The 26159-nt window shown below is 44.1% G+C and overlaps 1 protein-coding gene across 4 annotated transcripts in view; it reads left to right on the top strand.

Annotated features, from left to right (window-relative positions):
• Positions 1-1822: 1822 nt before the first annotated feature.
• Positions 1823-26159, top strand: part of INPP5F (inositol polyphosphate-5-phosphatase F) — a 42908-nt gene continuing 18571 nt past the window's right edge. Inside the window, exons 1-6 of one of the 4 annotated variants that reach the window (XM_054071576.1) lie at positions 1823-2053; positions 17258-17338; positions 22743-22879; positions 23405-23533; positions 24234-24401; positions 24962-25018. In XM_054071576.1, coding sequence (XP_053927551.1) covers positions 1957-2053; positions 17258-17338; positions 22743-22879; positions 23405-23533; positions 24234-24401; positions 24962-25018 — 669 coding nt within the window. In that variant the 5' untranslated portion in view covers positions 1823-1956. Of the gene's footprint in view, positions 2054-3143; positions 3178-17257; positions 17339-22742; positions 22880-23404; positions 23534-24233; positions 24402-24961; positions 25019-26159 lie in introns of those variants that run through there. The other 3 variants (XM_054071573.1, XM_054071574.1, XM_054071575.1) reach the window with 3 other exon arrangements.

Here is a 26159-nt window from a genome sequence, read left to right as displayed (position 1 = left end):
TCTAAAAGTCAAGTGCATACATTTACACAATGAAATGAAGGAATAAGGGGTTTGCTGCAATGTCCAGAAAACAACAACAAAATATTTCCTGCAGGCAGGTGTGTACAACTGATTCTTTTACCAACTGAGAGTTAACTTCTCAGAAATCTGCCTCACCTCCCATCTTAGCACATCTCGGCTCCAAATAATTCTCAAATTGCTTTTTTCTTCCAGGCTTCACACATTTCTCTGTGAGAAGGGGAACGCTGCAGCTACTGCCGCTAAGACGCCGCTACGACGCCTGCTGCCTGTGACTCATTATCTAATTAAACCACTGTCCCTCTGCCCTGCTCATAGTGCAAGTTAAGGAAGAGAGAGAGAAGAGCAAACCTCAAGAACCCCTTTTAGCTGCCAACTGCCATCTTCCTGGCAAGGTCACAGAGGGGCTTTTTTCCATGAATAGGAGAAGCTGCAGCGAGGGTGTTACAGAGCCGAGGATTTGGAAAACCTGAGGCTTTTGCTGCTCTTCCTCCTTCCATTTGGGCAGCTAGAACTGAAAGACAGACATTGCTTTCTTTGAACACCATGAGCTTTCAGTTGGAGAGGCAAAGTACATCCCATTGCCATCACAGCTCTGTGGAACATCCATCTGTTCCACCTGGCCTTCCACAGTGCCTTCTCCCCCTGGGCTAGGCTTCATTTTATGGGACTAAAAGTGTATTTCAGTTACAAATGAGGGAACAGCACTTCTCCTCCCTGAGGGGTGCCATGTCCCCAGTGGCACAGGACCCTCCCGGCTCGGACCTCCCTGAGGTTTGCAGCCTGTTATCCCGGCCATGGAGGTCAAAGCGTCCCCGTGGGGCGCCTCAGGCCCTGCACAAGCCTCGAGCTGCCCCAGGCTGAGGGCACCGGGATGGAGGCGCTCGGGGAGAGACCGGCACCCGCTACAGCACCCAAGCCGCGCCTACGACTGCTTAAGCCACGCCCACAATGCCAAAGCCACGCCCACTCCATATAACCCCGCCCACTCCACACAAAGCCCCGTCCACACAGCACAAAGTCCCTCCCAGGGCGCTAAAGCCCCTCCCAGGGTGCTAAAGCCCCGCCCATGGTGCCAAAAGCACCACCCACCTTACCACAAGCTTCACCCACTGCACAACAAACCCAGCCCCAGGAGCCACAAGGCAGGCCCATATAGGAAAAAGCCCCGCCCCTCACAGCCACAATCCCCGCCCACTGCATCACACCCCGCCCATGATGCCAAAGCCACACCCAGGGCGCCAAAACCCCCGCCCACACCTCCACAAGACCCCGCCCTCAGCACCACAAACTCCGCCCACAGCCATGCAGCCCCGCCCAGAGGGGCTTACTTCAAGGTAAGCTCCGCCCACAGCATATCAACACATGCCTGTTGCAGCACAAGTCCCGCCTGACACATAAGCAACCCCGCCCACGCCCCGGAGCCCCGCCCAGAGTGTACCAATCACTGTCTACAGCGCCACAAACCACGCCCACTGTCACCCAAAGCCCCGCCCACGTCACTCAAGCCCCGCCTACGACCTATTATGCCCGTCTACTACCCCAAGACCCCGCCCACAGCGCCAAAAGCCCCGCCCTCAGAGCCTCAGCCCCGCCCACTGCTGCACAAACCCACCCACAGCCACACTAGCCCCGCTCACAGCCACTCCAGCCGTGCCCACAACACTTAGCCCCGCCCACCCCCACCGCCAGCAGCCTACAAGGCCACAAACCACGCCCACTGCAAATATAAACCACGCCCACCGCGCTCGCACCACTCAGCGGGCGGTGTCACGTGCGGTGGAGGCAGCGCGCGCGCGCGCTCGGGGGAGAGCCGGGGGGGGGAGCGCGGCTCGTGATCGCGCGCGCGCGCGCCCCGGTCCCGGCGCTTCCGCCCGGCCGCGCGGGAGCTGCGGGAGCGCCCCGCTCCGCGCCCGCATCCCTGCCCGGGGCGCCAGCATGGAGCTGTTCCAAGCCAAGGACCACTACATCCTGCAGAGCGGAGAGCGGGCGCTGTGGTGCAGCCGGCGGGACGGCAGCCTCCAGCTCCGAGCCGGTGAGCAGCCGCTCCCGGCAACGAGGACGCGGGGGACAAGGGCGTCGGCACGGGGGGCGGTGGGGGGGCAGCCAGGCTCCTTGGGGGGAGGTAGATTTGGGCTGATTGGGAGCTGGTTGGGCTCGTTGAGGGGGCATTTGGGCTGGGTTGGGGGCACTGGGACTCTTTAGGGGTGGCAGTAGGGCTGGTTTGGGGGAGACTGGGGCTCCTTGGGGGCATTTGGGCTGTTGGAAGGGGCCTTTGGGCTCGGTTGTGGGCCGTTTGGGCTGGTGGAGGGGCCATTTGGGCTGGTGGAGGGGGCATTTGGGCTTGGTTGTGGGGCGTTTGGGCTGTTTTGGGGGTCATTTGGGCTGTTTTGGAGGTCATTTGGGCTCGGCTGTGGGGCGTTTGGGCTGTTTTGGGGGTCATTTGGGCTGGTGGAGGGGTCATTTGGGCTGTTTTGGGGGTCATTTGGGCTGTTTTGGGGGTCATTTGGGGTGGTGGAGAGGTCATTTGGGGTGGTTGAGGGCGCCTTTGGGCTGGTTGAGAGGCATTTGGGCTGTTTTGGGGGGCATTTGGGCTGCGTTGAGAGCATTGGGGCTCGTTGATGGGGTAGTTGGGCTCATTGATGGGCACTGGGACCGCTTTGGGGGGTAGCAAGGCTCCATGGGGAGAGGCAATTTGGGCTCAGGGACATTGGGCTCGTTTGGGGGGCATTTGGGCTCGTTAGGGGGCAGTTAGAGGGCCTTTGGGCTCGTTGAGGGGGGCATTGGAGCTCAGGGACATTTAGCTCTTTGGGGGGGCAGCACTGGGGCTCATTTGGGGGCGCGGGGCTCATTGGGGAGCAGGTGTTGGGTCTCGTTTGGGGGCAGCAAGGCTCGCTGCGGGGTGCAGCGGGTCTGGTTGTGGGGTGGGCATAGGGGCTCGTTGGGGGGCAGCAGGACTGAGGGGCTGTGTGCCCCTACGCTGGATTTGCTTCCCTGGAGAACAGCGCAGGGCTGCCCCTGCCAGCTCCCCGTGTGCGGCTGGAATCGTTGGCGGTGTTGGAATGCGACTAGTCACCCTCATGGGGCATCAGGAATTGGGAAGGGCTGCCTTGGAGTGGTGTCAGCCTTGTGTGTAAGGGATGCTCGCCAGGGCTCCTGGTATGTAGCAACTATGTGGACAGATGTATTCCATGATCTCCTCCTTGAGGAGGAATAGCACAGCTCTGCTCTCATAAATGGCTCTCAAATTGTTTTAGCGTGACAGTTCCAGATGTGTTTGAGCGTCAGGGCTGCGGAGAAGGCAGTAGGAACAAAATTGGAATTGTGGGAATAGAGGTTCTCATAGAATCGTAGAATGGTTTGAGTCAGAAGGGATCTCAAAGCCCATCCAGTTCCAACCCCTGCCATGGGCAGGGACACCTCCCACTGGGTCAGAGTGCTCAAAGCCTCATCCAGCCTGGTTTTGGAGCAATGTTAATTATGATGACCTAACTGGGAGGTCAGTCAGTAGAGGGGCCTGTGAAGCCGAATCCTATCCTTAAAAATTAGTTTTCTTTGAGTACTATATGTAGTTTAGATGTAAAGGGCCATAGCGTACCTGCTTATAAGCTAAAAATACCCTAAACAGCTGGATATTTCACCTCACAAATGTGAGTTACAGCTTTCTTTGTGCTTTGCCACAAAAGCCAGTTCAGCGCGAGTACAATTCGGTTGGGTCTCTGGGCACAGCACCCTTCATGAGCTTTGTTAAACGGTTGGAAGAGCTTCATATGCAAACATCAAATACCATTGTTATCTGTGTTTATCCAAAGAACTGTTTTTCATACTGGTCTTTATTGTGTTTTGTTTTCATACTTGAGTCGTGCTGATGCTTTTGTCCTGTCGTTGCAATTTGTTTACATCTTGTAGCTGAAATTGCAGTTCTGTCTCAAGTTAACATGACTCGTTCTTGACCAGCAGCTTCACTTATGGTTGAAAGTCATAGAACCATAGGGTGGTTTGGGTTGGAAGGGATCTTAAAGACTGTCCAGTTCCAACACGGCTGTTATGGGCAGGGACACTTTCCGCTAGATGAGGGAAGTCCAGTAATACTTTCATTTATAAGTCACCTTACAAAATACTTGATATTAAGCTACCAAACAATTAAATCCATGTTTTCACCAAAAAATCCGCCGCCTGCCCCCCCCGCTTTTACATTTACTTTATTTAAAATCATCTGCGTAGGCATAAAACCTCATACTACTCGACCCAGAGTAATAAAAGCACAACGTAGTGAGCTGCATTTCTGGAGATTGTTGTTTGAAAGCTTTAATTTTGAAAGCATCAATCAGTTTTTTTCATGCAGCAATTGCTGTGATTTTTTTTTTTTCTTTGTCCATTAAATTCCTGGAGGCTTTGCCAGTGCCCTGCAGTTTGTCCGCATGCTGTTCAGCTGGATTTTATCCTTTAACATACCTTTAAATTTTCAGCCTGTGTATATGTGATCCCTATTGTGTGTGACCTACAGCTTAATGGAAGGTAACATGATACTGAAGTCTCTTGGTCTGCTTGAATCTTGATCGTTAGTCACGCTTTCCCATTTCAGTGTATCTGTAGCTTTGTTTTCCCAACCCTTCTCTGCATCATCTTATGGAAGGTGAACTCTAGGGCAGTGAAATGAAATACCTTAATGTGCTGAGAGTAAACCCAAGGAAGAAACAGTTCTCTCATAGGATGTATTTTGTGGATCGGTAGCTCTTGCTTGTATTAGGACAAAGCTGGATATCCTCAGGTTTACAATTTTATTACATTTCGCCGTCTATAATCAAGGCCACTGACCGGAAGGGAGTAAATGAACTCTAATGAGCGGTGAGTCACTGCCATGTTAACAAAACAAAGTCATAACTTGTGTTCATTGACATGTTTAATAGTTCGTCAAAGGGCTAGAATCTGACTATCTGTCTCTACTTGTTTTTTTGGAGACCTCGGTTTTATTCAGTCCCATGGCGGCTGTTCTAGATTAGTCTTTACGCAGTCACAGATCGAAATCCATAATACTGGCAAACCTCGCGAAGTATTGCTTTATGTGATAGGTCTGAATAGAAAGAGCTGACGGTAAACTTTGTAATACTCTTCTTCCTCAGCTCTAAAGGCCTGTTCAGAAATTTGCTGATCTTGAAAATTGCATTTCTGACCTCTTTGAATCGCGCAGAGGACGACTTGGATTAAAAAAGGCAACCCTCCTTGGTGAATGATTGCTATTCTGAGGTTGGCCTTAGTTTGAAGGCTTTCTGCCTATGTTTACCAGATATTTCTGGTCTGGTTTTCTCTGAAGTGAAAGCACTAATGAGTCACCTGCAGGAAATCCATGAATCACTTTGGCATCATTGGTTTCGTTAGGAATTTAGCTGTCTACAGTGTACTTCTTTCCATGTAGTTAAAAAACATGTGTGGTTCGACCATGCTCTACACACTTTAGGTCGCGTCTTGGTCAGGATTTCACTCCTGGTGTGCTTTGCTTGTGACTCCTCCTGACTGGTAGTTCAACACAGATTACAAACATGATTTTATTGATGTATAAACTATGTATTTATATATGCATGTGTATACACATGTAGAAAAGAACAAAAGTTTTGAAAGCAGTGAAGTTTTCTCCCCACTTTCTTATCAGCAGAAAAAGGAATGACTGTGTTTCATGGTTGAAAACTTCTGTTATCATGGTGTTGGCCTTCATAATACTCTGGGCAGGAACGTCAGCCTAAACAAGGCTAGGAATAGTTGCTACTAAAACCAGTGTAGTAATGCTGGGTTCCACCACCCTCGAGTTAAAAAACTATCGGATATTTTGAGTGAGACACAGCTTGGAATTATTCTGATGACTTTTAGGGACTTTGTGCTCAAAGACTCCATCCCCTCAGCTTGTGGTGTTAGGATGTGTCTTATCTCTGGAGCTATAACTACAGGCAAACGAGCATTTATTTGTTTTAAATGCAAATTAGTGCTACAGTGCTGGTTTTCAGCTGTTGAAAATGGTTGTGAACCAGTGACTGAAGCAATGCTTCTTACGTATTGTTCTTTTAATGAGAGATATGTTACCAAACAGCATTTTCAGGCAATCAGGGCAGAGATTTTGGGTTAGGTGTCATAGTCTGGTAGTATGAAATCTTCCTGGAATCACAGATCACAAGGGCAGCTCATATTCCAGCTGCGCATGCTTGCCTTGCTCCTCAGGGACATTACAGGAGTCACGTGGAAATTACTTTTTGGCATTCCTGAGCAGTTCTTCATGGACAGGAGTAGCTCCTTGGTTTGAAGGTCAATGCCTCTAAATGCCCAAGTGAAAGCCTTGATCTGATGAGTGTTGTAAGGGGCAATGCCACTGGTACCAGTAGATATTGGTAGGTTTAAGGCTATGCAACAGCCCTGAGCATGGCTCTGAGGTTTGGTGGCCCCAGCGGTGACACACGCTACTGAATTCAGTATTTCATGCAGAATTGACTTCCCGAATTTCAGTAATATGGCTTGGAAACTGCCTATCTAGTCTCAAAAATATTCTAGAGGAGACAGTTGTAGCGTTAGAAAGCTTCTCTCCATATTTCGAGTTGCTTCATAAGGAGCGTCAAGCTGTTTTTGACACTTTTTTTAGCTGCGATGGTTACTGAACTGTTTCTCACCCTTGTCTGCTCATTTTGTTCGCTCTTCTCCATACCCTTTCTTAGCTGTCAGCACAACGTACTTGTGGCATATGTGACAAACCAGATGTCAGAACTGGTCTGTATTAGCTGCAACCCAGCAGGAATGTATGCTTAAACCGTCTTGAGCGGTTGGTTCCCTGTTGCCTCTTGCTCCTCGCCAAAAGGGAACAGAGAGGACTAGGAGAGGCTGCTGTGTTTCCTTCATCTGATGTAACGGTGCAGACCTTAGTCCATTTTGTACCTTCTGACTGTAAAGCGAGACCTTCAAATGTATTTATTAGAGCAGGATTAGTTTCTACTTTGGTTAAATAAGATCTGCTTTGTAGTTTCAACCATGATTCTTTTTATGGAGTGTAGTAAACCTAAAGCTGACTTAAATCTGTTGAAATATGCTATATCCTACCCTGCTGAGAGTGAAATGGATCTTGAGGTGAGGTGTTTCTTCTTTAGTTTCTGTTGAGTCTCCATAGCAGATGACAAGTTGAATTCAACAAGAATGTTTCTGTCTATTTTTCTTCCCCCTTTCCTATATGAAGAGGTCTGGAAGTGTCAAACTTGTCTCAGCTCAGATGCATAGGTGTTTTGGAATTCCTGCCCACACTGCAATGACTTTAGATTTTAAATATGAAAAGCCTCTTACGCTGTTGCCTTTTTTTTTTCCTCCCTTTGAGATCTGAAAGTTGCATACTTTGGGAGGAAAAACAGCTTCTTTTTAGGATTAAAATGAAACTCTGATTCAGGTGGATCTCTTGTGGTTTGTATGTTGATGGCAGCAGAACTTAGACTTATCCGGGGTCCCATGTGTTAGTATTGACTAAATAGCAAACAGGAAATTGTAACTGCAACTGAAATATTTAGAACTGAAGGCACTGACAGCAGCTTTTCAGCTGAGAAGGGTCTGCATTTGTGTCAAAGGCTTGTGGGTTTTCGATCTGTGAATAATGTTGTTAGTAGGTTCATTCACAGATTCACACTTCAGATGTGTAAGAAAACATTTGAACTTTAAGTGACTTCAGTTTTAAACTGTGTGATCTGCAGTAAAAAGTGACCACTTGCTGTGCCACCTGTGTTCTTTCAAAATAGCTGTTGTAGATTGGAATGTGATTATTTTGTTAATGATCTTTGATAAAGTGAGACTTCTCAGGTGGTTGTATAGAATTTTCTTTTGGAAGCAAATTCTTCTGTGCAATATCAAACAGGTCTCAAATACAGCTTAATTAAATATTGAATGTGTGTTTCAGAAACTCATCTGTTTGGGTTGTGTTGAGACTCGGGGCCCGGAGCTTGATGTGTTGTACTTGTGTCTCTCAAATTCCTCGAAGATTTGAGACCACGGATAAAAGCTTTTTTTGTCTGTGTTTAGAGGGTTCATGATTTACATTTATTGTTATGAAGAACTCAAATGTATATGGAGGTTTTTAGCGGATAAGATATAAATTTTATACTGCATAATGAGAAGCAAATTCCGAGTTAAACTTGCTGTAAACTTGTGATTTAAGAGAGTAGTTCTGTTCCTTGAATGTTCTGGTTTTGTCACAGATGGGTATAGTTATTCTAATTGAGAAATTAGCTTGTGCAGGTGAATCTCTATTGCTTGAGAACTCCCTATCCTGCTGTGGTAAGATAACTTGATCTAGAATGGCTTAACTCGTTATCTAAACAACCAACAGCACCGCTTTCCTTAGTTTATTGTCAGTTGGGATTTAGCCATGTTGTCTAATTTTGCAATTATTGTTTGCAAAATTCTTAACTCTGCAATAACACCGGCTGTGAGAGAAGGTGAAAACAGCACCTGCTGGGAGGGAACTGCAGGTGGTTCTTCTCCTTCTGTGTGTTCAAACCTTTGGTGAAGTGTTCTGATTCTTGTCTGCGGAGTTCATCCTTCCAGCTGATGGTCATCGGTTCAATCAGCTGATCCTGTTCTAATTATATCCTTGCTTGTTAAAACCATTGCATTTTCTGAGTCTGCAGAGGAAACGGTAATAGGAACAGAGCATCAAGAGGAGAATAAATCGCTGGACAGGTTCCTAAAGAAGGAATTTGGGAATATTTGAAATCTCCCCTTTAGTAAACAGGAGTGTTAACTCTCAATGATCAGTTGTATATTCGCGTTCTCAAGTATCTCTTAAATTCCTCCCACAGTAAGAACTGGGAGAGGATATTTTTTCCTGAAAAGCTGAACCGAAACGAATGGAATTATGCTTGAACACTGAGGCTTTCCTTGTAAGGAAGAAATCTTCCTTGAATAGAAGCCCTGAAGCAGCGTTCATGGTGTCTTTGAAAGAATGAAAACCAGGCACTTGGATGTACTTTGTGCTTGAAAACTTGACTGATGGAGTGAGCCTTTATCCCTGATAAAACAGTAGGGATAGTAGGCAGGATCCTACTGAGATGCTGAGGTGAATCATGTAAGGTGAATGGAATTCTGGGCCAAATTTAAGAGTGTATGGCTTTGCCCAAGGGATGGTTGCAAAATGTGCTGGTTTGTCATTAATTGTTACCTTTCAGTTTGTGCTTTGTTCATGAGGAACAGCAACTTTCCCACCTATGCCTGGTGCTTGTTTTCCTATCCTGACGTGTCTTCTGTGGTGTTTAAATGAGATACTGCTCGTTGATTAGCTAATCAAATGGTCCCCAAGAGTTAAAACAAATATGGGACGATATGTAGTGTGTGGAGGGTGGAATCCTTCACCTTCTGTTCCTGAAAGGAGCCAGACTTAAGTACAAATCCCTTATTTAGCATTTGAAATGGCTGTTCCCAATGCATAATTACTTTTCTGCTCCGAGTTTGGTTCCTTGGGCCATCAGAGAGGGCAGTGAATTGTGGAGTGAGGAGGAAAGATGACAGTGAGGGAAAACCGTACCTTGCTTGGACTTGGCTCTCCGCGGCTCTTGAGAAGCACTGATGTTAGTCAGCAGAGTGGGAAGTAAAATAATTTATCATAGCCTTGAAATCCTTCTGCTCAATTAACACTTAGATTGAAATCCTTGTGAGGATGGGGTGGCTTTCTTGCTTTCTCTTCCAAGTATAGCTGTAACTGTTGAGCAAACTTTGAAACCCAGCATATCTTCAACATGAGTGAAGGTAGTGTTTAAACTGCCAGTTTTGTAACAGTCTTTCTAATAATTTCCCTCTTACAAAGTAAATGGGATTAAAAATTGCGGACAGGCTGTTGTTTTTCCTGGCTTTAAGGATAAACCTACAAACAACTTAGGCTTTGCAATGCGAGCTGACAGTGGGAGCATGTTTTGGTCTGTGATACTAATTAATATAGCGGTGTTAGTTTTGGAAAGATGAAAGGTATTATGTCCTTCCCTGTATCACTTCTGAGAAAAGTATGTGTTCGCTAGCAGAGTTCAGCAGTGAGGAAGAATGAAGGGAAATTCTAAAGTGAAAAAAACCCTGCTGAACTTCTTGGCTTAGCGCCTGTTTGCATTTTAAGAGAGCCGCTGCTGTCATTTATCTGAACGGTTTTGACAGGTTTGTGGAAGGGGTGAGGAGGAGATTCTAATTTCGAGCGGTTGAAGCACGCATAGCGGCTTGGTGCACGCTTTCAGCCACCTACAGCAGTGGTCTCTGGAGCAGGGTGTGTACACCTTGGGGGGCACAAGACAATACTGGGGTGTGGGAAGTAAATATTTTATACTGTTAATAGAGATGAGATAATTTTTAATTTTTTTTTTTAATTTCATCCGTTTAAAACTTTGATTTTTTTGTTTATGTTTTAGCCTGGAGAAGAGGAGGCTGAGGGGAGACCTTATTACTCTCTACAACTACCTGAAAGGAGGTTGTGGAGAGGAGGGAGCTGGGCTCTTCTCCCAAGTGACAGGGGACAGGACAAGAGGGAATGGCCTGAAGCTCCGCCAGGGGAGGGTCAGGTTGGATATCAGAAAAAAATTCTTCACAGTAAGAGTCATCGGGCACTGGAACAGCTGCCCAGGGAGGGGGTCGAGTCGCCTTCCCTGGAGGTGTTTAAGGAACGGGTGGATGAAGTGCTGAGGGACATGGTTTAGGGAGTGTTAGGAATGGTTGGACTCGATGATCCAGTGGGTCCTTTCCAACCTGGTGATTCTGTGATTCTGTTTTAGAAGATACGCAATTTATATATGTTCTACTATGCTAAATGTGGAAATGAATGCACACATCTTTGAAGTGCGTGCATAAGTGTTTGTTACTGATGCGGTATGTAGTCAAAAAAGTTTGGAGAGCGCTGATCTACAGGGTCAAATTGCGGGATGGAAGATGTTTCAGTTGGTAACAACGGCTGGCACAGGAGCTCCTTGTGCAATTCCTTGTAATGCTGGATACTCTCCAGCCAACAGAACATTTTCTCAGTGTGTTTAAGTTTCCTGAGCAGTGCCTAGTGACTTGGGGAATTTTGTAACTGCAACAGGATATACAAAGACGTGTTCTTCATCAAACTGAATAGGAAGGATTCGTTTTCGTTAGGTGCTTTCTCTGGGACTCGCATCCTGCTTTTGTAATACAAACTGGCGATGTGCGCTCCAGTCCCCACTGCTTTAAAACTGTCGCTGTACGACCTGAATTGTGGTTGAGCTGTTCCTCTTAATCCAGTCTTAACTTTAAAATGCTGATGGAAAGCGTCCAAAGAAACTACACCTCAGTTGCCTTTCTCTAGACACAAGTGGGTCGATGTGCGCTTTGCGGTGTGCTGAGATGGGCACCGTGTCAGAAACTTGTGCTGAATTACTGTTCGGAAAACCTGCTTCTCATCATCGGAGACTGGAGTGAAAGAGGACTTTTTTGCATGGCTGCGAAGTGTAGTAGCAATGTAGAGACTGGGATTTTCCCCAAATCTTCCCAGTGTAGCCTGGCCGTAGGCTTCTAGAGGTGGGTGGGTGTCGGGGAGAGCGGAGAAATGAAGTCTTCTCTACTCCCCGGTCTGTTAGAATTTAAATGCTTTGCTTTATCCGTGATAGAGTGCTCTCGAGGCTACCACAGACAACACAAGTTCTGTCTAACAAAGATAATTAAAACAGATGATTAGCGAAAGGAATAACTTGTTTAAAGTTTGGAGAATATGCAATTAAAGTTAGCACATAATGACAATTAAGAGCTTGTACTTCTAATACTAAATATCTTAATACTCCATCTTTCTGCAATTATAGTGACTTAAATATAACTTTAGAAATCTGTGCTGAAAGGAAAACTTAATTAGCCCAAGTTTGCTTGCATAAGTAGTACTTTATTTCCTACAAGACAAAGAAGTTAAGTTTATACTCTAAAGTTTTGCCAGTTAATTTGTAATCTCTTAATCCTGGCTAATATTTTGGAACACTATTCAAAGATGAGCTGCAGCTTGGGAGCAGACTTGCTTTTGAAAAGCCACAAATGCTCAGAAGGATCAAATAGTGTGAATAATGAAGTCTTGTAGTTGTCTTTGATCTAAAGCAGCACAATTTAAAGACAAAAATCTCACGTCTATTTAAAAATAGTATTGAAGTTTTTCCTAAAAGTTACTATTTCAGGTGTGAAGTTGAAAGATTTACTGTAGTTGTTTACTTGGCTTTTACTTTTCCTATATAAATGTCCATTGCTTGTGTTGAACCGTGAGAAGGATTGTGAGAATTGCTGCTTTCGCAGGTTGTGGGAAAGAATTTTTGAGAAATAGTGTGTGTTTTATGTCTGTGTTTATACACTTAGATGTAAACCAAGCTTGAAGTTCAGTGACATTTTCGATGTTGTTATACAGGCAGCAAACACTTTCTAGCCAAGGTCCATTCCTGAAAGCCAACGAAGTTAGAGGAAGGTGAGGGGAATACTCCTTGAACTACAGCAGATAGGAAGAAAAATAGTTACAGCTATCGGGTGGATTGAACCAGGCAGCAGCTCAGTCAGTGGTAAGGGCTGCATTTAAGTGATTACAAATGAAATCTTATTTTCTTCCTGCCGTCTCCTTTGTGAGAGCTGATAGCCCAACTACTTATGCCCTTCAGACTTACCTAGAGTCATCCAGTGTTGAGCGAGCGGCTTATGCCAAAGAGCAGTTTGTTTTCTCATCGGAGTTTGTGTCTGACCTCACATAGGCTCCTCTGGTGCTAAACTTGAGAAGGAGCTGGAAACCAGTTCTGGCTTTTGCTCTTCTTCCAAGTTGCTTTTGTATTGCCTTTTTCAGGGTTACATTTGTGTAAACACAGAGAATTACCAGAAACGTTATCTGCACGGCGTGGTCCTGCATCCCTGGGGGTAGGGGTGGGGGGGAAGTAATCGCATCAAAGCTGGTTCTGTTCCCAGTTCTGTGAGGGAAGTTCTGTTGTGCTGTGACTACAATGCTGATAACAATCGCCGTGAAAGGTAAATGTATTCTCTGTGATCGTTAATCTGTGACAGCGATCAGCAAAGAGATTTCAGGCTGTTGCAATAAGCGGTGCCTTAGGTAGTGGGATGAGGGAATGAATGAGCAGTTCTCTACTTCGAGATGGAAAGCTAGTAAGCAAGTAGGTAACACATGCCCTTAATACTTTGAGGTAAGCCTAGGAAACCCTGGAAGTTCTCGAATGCAAACATACTGAGGACACCAGAGAGCTCCTCGAGTCAGAGAAGGTCTTTGATGAAGCTCAGCTTGCGGCTTGTGGTGACCCTTTCTGTACACAGCTTCCTACTCTCCGCTGTGAAGGACAACGACTGCTTTGACAGCGCTCATTTTCACCAGCACAATGCTGTAGGAGATCTGTTTTGACAACATTGCGTTGCTGTTTCAGATTGGTAAGTCTTTATTCCTCACTGTCTGAGTTCCAAGAGATCACTAGACTATGACATCTGTGGGAAAATAAGATTGTGTGAGGAAAAAAGAGTATCTGTATTGATAAACTGCGTTTCATATTACATCTCAAAGCATTTGGTCTGTTTTGCGTATAAAGGAATGTCCAATGTTTCCTTTGATAGAGCCTTGTGGTTGTTAATTCTTATTGATAAAGCATCTCTTTAAAACAAAACCGAACTCGCCGTCTGTTGTTTCAGTGTTCTGCAGTCAGAAATATGGCCACATCATATGTATGCTATCCAAAATCTTGTAACTGAGAATTTTCATCCTTGTTTTGTGTGGGTAATTTCCCCTTTGGCTTTAAAAGGATGTAAATACCTTCTCTAACATGTGTCACTGTCTACCAGCTTATGTTGTCTCATAACTGTAAAATATAGCAGAATTTAAAGACTCATCTCCTGCGGGCTTACAGGTAACTTTCTCAGATCTCTCTGTGTTTAAAATTGCTATGTAAGGAAAGATTAAGTAGTTATAATTTTCAAAGACAGGAGGTGGTGGCTGAAGATAGCTGCTGCCAGAACTGCCAGACAGACTAGATGTCTGCTGGTGATCAACCTTGGATCATTTTATCCTGTTAGACAAAAGTTGGAGGCAGCTTCTTCTAAAACAGAGTAAATAGGACTGCCCTCAACAGGAAAGCCCATACCCTCTGGACTGTAGTGAAACCTTTTAGCATCATACACTTCCAGAACTACTTTTGAAGAGCCAGAGGTCCCTATTGGTATTTGCTGTGCTGATATTTATTCAGCACGGCTGGCTGTTGGCTCCCAGTCGAGCTGCGGCTGTTGTGCAGGAAATCAAGCTACAACCAGTAACGAAGTTCTAATCAGAAAGTCAGAACCAAATGTGGTTTACTTACTTAAAACAGGTTGCTTCTGTGCTGTCACACATACTTTCCAGTAGCAAGTTGTCTAGAAATCGCATAAGAGGGAAAAATAACATTGTCACCAAAGAAAGTCGGTGTGATTCCACAATGGCTATTTTTTAACAGCCTACAGGCATTTCTCCTGTAAGACTTGTTGTCATCTGTATTCTTCTTAGACACTGAAAAAGCCATGTTAATGTCAAGTGTTGCTAAATATGTCTTTCCCCCCCCCTCCATGCCCTGCCTTCCCCAAGGAAAACGTTATTTCAACAATTGCCTTCATTGTTGGTAACTTGATAATCAACGTCTCTGGAGAGCCGGTGCTGCGTAGCTGGTGGATCCACCTTTGATGTCTTTAAGCTTTTCAGGTGTAATGTGCATTGCATGCCAAATGCATTCTCTTTTCCCCCAAAGCTCATCGATACTTGAAGTGAGCGCAGAGGAGTCGCAGTATAGAGTCAGTTCTCATTGTGTTTGTGCCGCTAGGGAGACTGTTCCTGTGGCAGCCCTGGGCACGGCTGTGGCTGTGTGTAGGGCTGCATGCGTCACTGGGACCCACAAAACGGATAGAACGGCTGCCTAAGACCTGCTTGCCCTACGGTCCCTGTTACCAGTTTCCTTATGTCCTTTTGCAGGCAAGTCAACACCACTGTTTTTATATCCGTTTTTAAAACAAAATCTTGTTTCCTCAAGTAGCTCTTTGAAGCTCTAACGGAAAACCTCCCTTACTAAGCTTTCCTACTAGTGTGCCTTGTCATAGCAGGAAGTCAGTGGTTTAAAAAGACCGAGATGGTATTCTGGGTTCCTGGGTTTGTAGTAGCTATGGTGAACCCTCAGTGGTTTGCTTCTTTAAATGCCTCCTGTTCCTGCCTGGTTTTGACTGCTAGATGATGTATCTAGCTGGTTTCTACATCTCGCAACAGAATATGAATGCGAAATTCAATTGCAAAGGTGGCTCAAGCTCGATGACACGAGACAGTGCAGTCGTAGAGAATTCCTGGGGTGACGACAAGGCTCTGGGATTGTGTGGGTGAACTGGGAAAGAAAGAAGGAAATTTGGGAGTGAGGAAATCTGCATGTGTTCTTCTTTCCTCTAAGTTTGATAATGCAGATTTTCTACTCAGATGTTCTTGCCTGTTATTTGGACCAAACCTCTGAACATGGGCTGTCCTAGAACTTGTTCTTTATGGGCACAACTCTTTGGCATACGGATACAGGATGAGTTTAGGTACTTCAGCAAGGTTTGAGGGTAAATCAAACTGTTCACACTGTCGTCATAGCCACTGTTGCTTATTTCCTGGTGCTCCTCTACCTATATTAGTCTCCTTAAGAACTTTATTTAGCTATGGTATGATTGACACTGGGTTCTGTGCACACCAGGTTACTGTCTGTAGCACTCTTACAGTGAAACAAGAAGATCCAGGAGTTTCTGTGCGGGTACAGCCCATTAAATCATAAAGCCCGGTTACACACATTAATTGTAGCTCTGTACCACCTCCTGAAGACATCACTTTAAATCCTGCTACCACGATCTGTTAATTCTCACCTGTCTGCATACAGGCATGTGTGATGCATTCCATTTAAACGAGTTTGATTTAGATTGGTCCTCCGACTTAAAGCATTTCTATTGTATTGCATGTGAATGCTTGTAGTCAGTGATGAAACTAGCTGAGTCTTGGTTACTACTGAATGTTATGCTGACAGCGTAAGTGTGCATTCTTGAAACAGCAGAGTCTCAGTTACAGACAGATATTTCGGGGAGGATACAGCCTTTGAAAATAAGCACATATTAACTGTCAGACTGACTGTCAGTTGTCACCTGCAGATCTCAGACTTTGAAGAAAGAACTAAGGTGTTGTAAGTAAATTGTGTGTAGGTGGACAATTTGTAGTCTTCATATCTTAATATCTTGGTGAGTTTGTTCTTTCAAATCTTCGTCTACGTATGCCAAGAGCTAAAATATCTGTCTGGCTGTTAAAACCAGATAAACTCTTCTACCTTGAAACAAGTGAGTTTTGGTAGATAATAATGAGCTTCTTGTCCTCTGTGGTACAGAAAAACCTTCTCTTCTAATTTGCCATTGAGAGTTTATTCTTTTACACAGATATCACTTGCTTTTAAGGATTTGGTTTTGCTTAGAAGTATTTGACTTGGGAAATTTCTTCTTTCCCACAGTCCTGAACTCTTGAGCAGGTACTACACCACTGTTAGAGGCTCGTATCAACTCTTATCAACAGTGTGTGCTGTGTTACTGCAGGATGCTCCTTGTGTTTATACTGACTTGTGTCAAGCTTGAATGCCTGTGGAGCACAGTGCCCATCAGGAATCAGAAAGTTGGTAGTGTCGCCTTCCTGCTTTCTCTTCTACTTCCTACACGGTTCACTGGAATTTCTTAACAGAAGGGGAACTGGAAACCTGGACCTCAATTTCATGTACTTTGTTATTCCATGTAGTTGTTGAGTGTTATAATGAAAGAGTGTGTGCATGTATATAGGAAGAGGATGTGAAACATAGTAATTGAGTAGGTATGGGAGAGAGCTGGGGCTGGAGGTTGACATCTGCTGGGTATCGGGGGCTGTTATTGACGTGATGACCTGTACTTGAGTTCACTGTAGCCATGTAGAATTTCATTTAAGTTACATACAGGTGGATATTAGAAGAATTCAGCCTCCATTAAACTGAGTTACCGAAGCCCAAAACAATTACTTATTTTTTCTGAAATATCCGGGGTAGGGCTTTACATTGGAAACTTAACTCGGTCATAACTACTTGGTAACAGGCAAAAACTGAACGGCATGTATATCTTATTGCAGGAATGTGATGTATTTTCTACCCTTTAAGGTGTGGAAAGTGGAGAAAACAACTGCCACTAGAGTTTACCTTTGAAAACCAGGACCTTTGTTTGTTTTTTGCAGCCACTGATCTACTCTTGGCTTGGAATCCCATCTGCCTGGGCCTGGTGGAGGGAGTCATTGGTAAAGTTCAGCTTCATACAGGTACGTGCCTGTGCTGTTGTCTGTCTTTTTTACCATTAATAGCCTTCGTTTTGAAGTCAGTGATACTACAAACAATACCGTGTAGCTCAGATAGAATTCTGTAGTGTTCTTTGGCATGGAGGAGTGCTTCGCGACCACGTGCGCTTGTCACGGTGATTATAGTGTAGCTGCCGGTACAAATTCCCTCTGCCTTCCAGGAATGTATTTTGGTTTATCACTGTCTTGTAGAAACAGGGAACGGGGTTCACTAAGAAATTTGTGTTTGAAGTCCTCTCTGAGGCGCATAGAATTCTTGCGTCTTTTTGAATAATCCTTTCAAGCAGCTTTTTGTTGTTCTCCCTCAGCGCAGTGCGAAAACAAATACAGGGCTTGGATTCTTAATGCTCTGTGAAACTCGGGAGGATGATTACTTCCTATGATGTAGGTGACTATTTGAAAGTAAAAGGAACATTTAAACTTGGTTGTAGGTCAATATAAGACAGCTATAAAGTAAAAGCAGACATAGAATGCATTGTCTTTTAATGTCTTTAACTTGTTCTAGTTACTCTTTCCTGTAAAATAAGGTCAATGCTCTTTTAATCTAAGTCAGCTGTAAATTCCCGTAGCCTTAATAAATATTTTGATGTATATCAGCTTTGACTAGAAAGATTGTTCTGCCAGTAGAGCTCTGGGTATCTACTTGCTGGCAGGAAAGCTGGCCATAAACTCTGTATCACCTATCGTGTGCTGTTCCTTTTGTGACTGCTCAGACCCTGCATTTAAAGTAGTGCCTGGCAATGTGATCAATACAGGTAAGGTTTCAAGGGTATTCCAGGAGAGCAGGATGGATGAAGGGCTGGAATGGATCAGATGTTTGTGGTCTGTTGAATAGAAGCAGATTAGTCAGGATGACAGTGGCAAAGGAACAATGCGGGAGGAAGGAAGCAGGGCCTGGTACATCACTGCGTGAGGCTGATCTGGTTGTAGGAAATGCTTGGCTCCGTAGTTACTGTCACCCCTGGGTCTCATTTCTGAGAGTAATAGCTCATAGCACATCTCCCCACGAAACTTGAGATCGTATCCTCTTTCCAATTCCATTGCTTTATCTTCTTTGACTTTCACCTGGTATTTTTGCCTGTGCTCATACTAGAGATCTACTCAGCCATCCTTTTTCAGGTCGAATGATAGCATGTGGTTCAGACTTTGCCATCTTACGTTCTCTTCCCATCCAGGTTGTGCTGTTCAGAGTGTGCTGTTCATGAGAAATGATGGCCAAACTCCAGCGGTGACCTCTTTCTGCTGTGGGAAAGCGCTCAGTGATTGTTTCTAGCACGTTTTATTTTGTGTGTTGGTTGTTTTTTTGTTTGTAACCAAATACTAAAGTACACAACGGCCTTCCCCCTCTTTCTAGGGAGTCTGGTATAAAAACCTTTGAAGGGGAGCCCTTATTAAATGTGTTACAGAAGATCTTGTACGTTACGGCAACCAAATGTCGTTGCACGTGTGCTTATTGTGAGAGATTGCCTCTGCGGATGAAAGCTTAGGTGAAGCTTTGCCCAGCATGTGGCACTTCTATGGGTGCCAGCTTGCTGTTGTCAAGTAAATTAACATTATCAGGTAATAAGCCTGATAGCTGATCTTCTTTCTGTGTGGTCTGCAGAGCTTCTGAAACAATTATGTTCCTCCAGGCACTCCATTCCGTTGCTGCTTACGCCTGTGGGAGCCTTTTGTTCCCTCTTTGCCTTGCTCAGATGATGCCATCACAAGAAGCAGACTTCTTGTAGATACGCTGGTAGTCAGTGATGCAACTGTCCTGTAAATAGACATTTATCTTCTACCTTTAAATGTCTGAAGGAAGATACAATCGCTAGCTATTTATCCTTATTCTGCTGAAAACTGCTGCTCCTTGAATCTGCTGGCAGAGGCTGATGGACGTCCTCCAAAGCCAGAGGACTGACTGACAGGGACTACACAGGTCTGCTCAGACTGCTGTCAGTCACCTCTTTCTTGATCATATGTGCAGCTTTATGAAATCCGCCAGCTCAACCATCCAGCAGTCTGTAACAGTAACCTGTCTTCATTATTTATTCTTGTACCAATCCGTGTCACCTGGAAACTTCATCAGCAGAAGTTGTATAAATATTTAATATTGGTGAACCATTATGTCTAGACTTAGCGAGGATACGGTGCTGCGGGCGCTGCGTGAAATGCTTTTCTCCCAGAGCTGATCTGGAGCTCTTGTTGCTCTGATTTCTCCTCTCCTGCCCCGACACTGTAAAGATCAGAAAGCTCATTTAACTCAATCATTGCCATCACGTTTGTGTCTTGGTCACAGCACACTCCAATGCGGTTTAATGCCTGTACTTGTATCAATTTATTGTGCTCTTCTAGTGCTGATTAATTCAAGACCCAAATTAAATGCTGCTGGCAAGGTTGCATCGACTCAGTGAACAGAAGAGAACTGCAGTTTCTCTGCCCTGTCCCCGGGAAAGGAAAGCTCTTTTGTTACCATGTCTCTGAGTCTCCATTGAAACAAGGAGCGGTTCAGCATCTGGAATATCTTCAGTGCTGCTATTTCCAGCGTCGTCCAATCAACTTAAAAATGAGTCGTGTGCTAAAAGAATATTTTAAGTAATTCAAGTAACAAAAAAATAAGAAAACGGTAGCACGGAGTTTCCTGGCTAAAATCAAAATACTTGCAAAAAGCAGCATTTATAGTAATCTCATGCACAATTTAAGGAAAGTTACTGCAAATGCTCTTGGGGAAACTGCTGTATTGTTTGGGAAGGGTTAGAAACAATAAACATTGGGGTGTGCTGACAGTGGTGGAGCAAAGGAGGAGCTGAATTCCTGGTTTAGTGAGCAGTGGGAAGTAATGGCTTACTTTAGATAGAGTACTTTAAATTAGATGTTGCCGTCTGCTCTGCCAGAGTTCATGGAACACTAAAAATGAGTATCAGATCTGAAGAGATGACTTAAAACACGCACTCTTCTGGAATGATGGGTAGCTCCAGTGTTTGTCCTGTACGGTCCATGCCTCCCACATTGACCAGACATTAACAAAAGTATTTTTTTTTTCAAAAGCTGTTCTGTGAAATTACTTTATTTTAACTGCAGAAGCACATTGTTTAGGGATTCAGTTATTTAGATACTGCTGGCAATTATAATGTGCTGCTTCTATGGCTGTTGTTGGAGCTTTTACTGCAGGGCATCCCTTAACTGCGTAATTACTTCCTGACTGTTTTCTTTTGATCTGCTGGGAAATTCCTGTTTTCTTTCCATGTTCTGTGGTTCTGGCTGTAATACAAACAGGGTCTGGAAATGAACACCAGGATGACTTTGCCTTTTTTTTTAAAGGATAAAAGGATACAGAACTGAAGTGGCTGTATTAAGCCCAAGTTCTTGTTTACCACTACCAGGGTTTGTTAATTGCGAAGAGCAAGTGGAAGTCTTGGACATTAGGAAGAAATTCTTCTCGATGAGGGTGGGGAGGCCCTGGCCCAGGTTGTCCAGAGCAGTGGTGGCTGCCCCATCCCTGGAGGGGTTCCAGGCCAGGTTGGATGGGGCTTGGAGCCCCTGATCCAGTGGGAGGTGTCGGGTGCGACTTGATGAGCTTTGAGGTCCCTTCCCACCCAAACCATTTTGTGATTCTGTTTTCCACTTTTCACCAAAGTGTTTCTGTCTAGAAATGCCTTTGCACTATACCTTTTTTCCAATGGAATGATACTAGTTATTTCACTGGAGCTCTAGGCGGGATCCTTCCTTAACAGAGTCTCTGTTTTGTTTGTTGCTGCACACTGGTGATCTCCTCCCAGCAGTAAGTTGTGTGGTTAACCCTCTGTAGATGGAAACAGGTAAGACCATGAAGTGCCCGGCAGGAATGTCTGTCTGGATGTCCTGTTGTAGCACCCTTCTGCTGTGCTTGGATTGCTCTGGGTTTCTAAAGACACTTGCTTTTGCCTGCTGGAAAGCAGTATAGAAAGTGTGGTGCTTTTAGCAGCAATTCAGTTTCCCCTCATTTGAAAGGGTTTTCTTACCTGTTGGCCCCCTCACTGTCGCACAGGATCTGCCCTGTTTTCCTCCACTTCTCTCTTGTCGTTCCCACCTCACCTTCCTGGCTGCTAGGTGGGATGTTGGAGGCAATGGTAAGAGTTGAAGCGGTGAGTGCAACTGTTGTAGATTGGATGTGTGCACGGGATGGACCTGTTATCTTTGTTATCTTACCTGTTACTCTTTAGCTCGTTTGCACCCCTTAGGCACGTGTACTTCAGGAATGATGCTGTGAAGCTTTAAACATACATGAGCTGCTTTATGATGCAGTCCGTGCTCGCTCACCAGGTTTCTTGTAATCAGATGTTACCCGTGTCTGCCTGGTTTGCTGTTTTATGTGTGACAGAAGGTACAAAGGGAATGTCTTAGCTCGTTATCTGAGCTCCAGCTATGCTTTTCAAATCACACCACCACCGGTGGGCACGTGCATCATCCTGGACATTGCCTCGTTGCACTGGTCACTTTACCTCTAATGGATAAGTCTATGAAATAGTTAATCTCTGTGAAAGAAAAACTTGGTTTTTGAGCTAGTCCTTAGCAGTACTGACTTTAATGGATGCGATATCCTATTAGACAATAACAGAAACAAGCGTTTGGGACTGATCTGTTTATACAAACCATGGCAGTGCTACTCTGCTGTCCTCTGTACAGCCCCTTCCACGGCTGGTTTTAAACCCAGTCAGCCGAATCCACGGAAAAGCTAAGAAATGTCAGTCGTAGGTTACAGATTTAAGGCGTGATAAAAGAATAGTGTGTTCAGGAAAGGTTACTTAAAATTAAGTCTAGGCATAGATTAAATATAGGTTAATGGAACAACCTGAGGGTTTTCTTTGAAGTGAAAAGGTGGGTAGAAATGAAAAGTTGTTGCAAGAAAAGATAAGTGACTTTTATGACCAGAGCGTGACTGTGATCTGCTGCAGCATCGCTTCTGAAGGAGAACGGAGGTGAGACAATAAAGAACAGCTAAGATGGATGACCGAGATGGACTTACACCAAGAACGTCTCAAAAGAAAAGATCAATTGTATAATGTCTTGCAAAAGCCTATCTATTGTTTTGATTTTTGTGGGTCTTTGCCACTCACTGAGGTGATGGCCCAACTATGAGTTGTGAATAAAGCAGAGTTACCCACTGTCTGGGCCAATTCTTTAACATCTGATTCTATTAGAGACTGAGTAAGTATTGGGTTTTAGAGTGCTTTTGTTTATTTTTATGGTGATGCACAATAACGAAACAGCAACAGCTGCTCAGCACCCGCTGGAGGCTTCTAGCCCAGTGGTTCCTGGCAGGGGTTTTGCGCTGGGGAGAAGCTCCTGCCAGACTAATCGCAGCGAATGCCTGATGGGCAAATCAAAGCATCTACTGATCTTTTTACAGATTTACCGTGGTGGCTACTTTTAATTCGTCAGAAAGCATTGATTGGCAAACTTCCTGGAGACCATGAGGTTTGCAAAATAACCAAGATTGCAGTGATTCCGCTTTCTGAAACAGAACCTCAGGATCTGGAATTAGAGGTATGACTTTCTTCAATGAATCTGGACTTTTCCCCCTTCTGCAGTGAAATTGAAAGGTGAAATATAATAGTTAAACACCTGCCTCTTATCTCCTTTTCCTGGGCTGTGCAGAAGTATTGAACGTTTTGTGCTTTTGAAATGGTGGGGGTTTTTTTGTTGAAAGTTTTATTTTAAATAGAAATCACAAGTTTTGCTAGGAAGGAAAGTGAGAATAAAATTATAGCCAAGTGTCTTAAAGACCCTTGAAAACAAGGACAAAATTTACTTAGTGTCATTGAGTAACAGATCATATGAGAACAGAAGTTGAGGTGGATCTGGATCAATCTGTCAAATTGAGGCAGGAGAAAACGCCTCATATAAAAAAGAGGGAGAACTGTGCTATAAATAAATAAAAGGGGAACATGCAGGTTTTGGTGCCTCCCATAGGTTTGTGAACATTGCAGTCTTGCTTTTGTGGACTTCAAATATCCTTTCAGTTGTTAAAGAGTATTTAAGTATTGGCTTTAATTCAGTGTCATTGTTTAGCTCTGTAAAAAGCACCACTTTGGGATAAACAAGCCAGAGAAGATCACCCAGTCACCAGACGACACCAAGTTTCTGCTGAAGACTCTTACTCAAATTAAATCAAATGTGTCTGCTCCAAATAAAAAGAAGGTAAAGCTGTCTACTGTTTTACTGTTTTTTCCAGATATTTAGTTGATAATTCAGAGGTTGTGGTGGATGATAAATGGGGTGCTAATGTGTAAAAAGAGAATGAGTGAAAAAGTGCAGAGTGTAACTACTGCCTTGAAGTTAAATTTCATTTTTGTTTATTTAACTATTGCACTTCTAGGATTCTTCATTTTGGTAATTGTGTAATTTCAACAGAATTATTAATAGTGCCTCTTACCAGGATCAGCTGCTGGTTGGATTGTCCTCTTCCACGATTTACTCTGTATGAACCTGTCTTGTGTAATACAGAATTGGAGACAAAATCTGTTGCTCAGTTCTTCAGAGGACACAATGCAGTCTTATCAAAATGCTTTTAGCACCGTAATGGCTCGGGTTATAAAGTCCTATAAAATTAGAACCGGTAAATGTGATATTTCTGAGACTCTTGAGACTGAAACATGCTGCTTGAATCTAAGCTTGAAGAGTGTTGTAGTCTGATGGCTTGGAATGACTACTGCTAAAAGTAATAGGATGGTTTTCCTGAAGGTGCTGTCCCTTGGGTTTTTCTCTGCTAGGGGTTTTAATATTCTGTTTCTCAACGGGAAAATGTTTGTCCTACAAGGTTGGCAGTGGCATTTAGCAAATGTGGCAGGGGCCCTGTTCAGTCGAAGAGAAAGACTTAAAGCCGTTACATTTCTTTCAGATTAAAGAAAGCAAAGAGAAGGAGAAGCTGGAGAAGAGATTATTGGAGGAGTTATTCAAGATGTTTATGGATTCAGACTCCTTTTACTACAGCCTGACCTATGACCTAACCAATTCTGTGCAGAGGCAGAGCGCGTGTGAGAAAACGAACCTACCACTCTGGCGAAGAGTAAGTGGGTTATTTGTTTTTTTCCTTTTGAGAGATGCGCTGTTCAATAATGAGTGGTGCAAACTTGGCCAGTCACATTCTCTGCTGGTATGGTCTACAGAAACTGGAGATCAGCAACTTAAGCTGAAAGAGGGGAGATTGGGATGCGATCTTGGGAAGAAATGTTTTCCTATGAGGGTTGTGACAGCCTGGCCCAGGTTGCCCAGAGCAGCGGTGGCTGCCCCATCCCTGGAGGGGTTCCAGGCCAGGTTGGATGGGGCTTGGAGCCCCTGATCCAGTGGGAAGTGTCCTTGCCCATGGCAGGGGGTGGAACTGGATGAGCTTTTGTGGTCCTTTCCAACTGAAACTGTCCTGTGGTTCTATGATATTGCCGTGTAACCAGCCTCAGTGCAAGGGAATGAAACAAAAGCTTCCAGCAGCTCATCTTGAGCGAGGCTGTTGTATTCAAAAGCAGTGACCGCTCAATTTGTATGTACAGTTTAGTGAATAACATTGATGTCTTTACCAAAGCCCAGCCTTAAATAAAATACTGCAAAACCTGCTGTTTTCGCTACAAACAGGTTGATGACAGATTCTTTTGGAACAAGCACATGATTGAAGATCTCGTCAGCATTGATGTGAGTCTTATTTCTAACAACATCTATGTGTATTATGAGAATGGTTCTTTAGTTTTAGTTGAAATGTTGACTTAAGGCCTCATACAAGTTTACTTAAAAACCTGCTTGGCAGCCAGTCCAGGACGAGGGCTGTGCCTCCTGAAGCCAAGCAGCTGGCATTCCCTTCTTCCCTGAGCCACTTAGGCTGTGATCATTGCTAATGAATGATCATCAACTCAACTTAAAACTTGATTACAGTAAACCAATGCAGAGTAACTTGATGTATGATACATTTGTGCTGATTTCTGAAAGTTGATTTAAGGTGTATTTGTCTGTGACATCAGTTATCCCTGGACAGAACTGACTATTTGGTAAAGAGGAGTCAGAAAAGAAAGAAACTCTGCATTCCAAAATTTTAAGACAGGATTTTTGCCTCCCTAAGTGGAGAATACTGTTTGCCTTCTTGAACAGAGCAGCTGATAAGTGTAACTATAGTGTAGAACAAGTTATTCTGAAGAGCTATTTAGAGTAGTAGAGAGAGCATTTGCAAACAATGAAACATAGAACAACCAGTCCTTTTCTTCAATGCATAAGTTCACTTCATTTTAAATTGCCTTCTAGATAAAGGACTGAGTTACTAACTAGGCTAGGTCAAATCTTAGGTTCTTTTAAGGATGACAGTGGACATCTTGCCTTATGCCCTGCCTCCCTTTCGTTAATAATTTTTTTATACTCTTAATGCTTATGGAGTCAGAGCAGGGTGAACCCAGCTGGGCTGTGAAAGGTTGCATATAGCGCAGGAGTTTAGTTTTATTTTTATTATAAGGTATAAGTGGATAACCTTGAATTAGTATGGAACTGGGATCTAAATTCTCTTTAAGAAACTGAGATTTTAGGATGACAGAGCAGTAATGTGCAGAGCCCTGAACCAATTGGCTTAGGTACAAAGTTGGCCCAGATAAAGCTGGTGTGGAAAACAGGCTATAACAGCATTTCACTTTGAAATTTTTAGCTATTTACCTATACAAACCTAATATACAAAGCTGCCTTAAAGCAGAAACCAGTATTTGCTGCTCTGTCTGAACTGATTGGCTTTCTCTTTGACAGGAGAAGTTACTACTTTAAGCTTTTAATGTGTTTAAACATCAGATGTGATATTGTA

Source organism: Cuculus canorus, chromosome 7 (assembly GCF_017976375.1).
Source record: "Cuculus canorus isolate bCucCan1 chromosome 7, bCucCan1.pri, whole genome shotgun sequence".
NCBI classification, from domain to species: Eukaryota; Metazoa; Chordata; class Aves; order Cuculiformes; family Cuculidae; genus Cuculus; species Cuculus canorus.
This window is presented reverse-complemented; position numbering and strand designations above follow the sequence as displayed.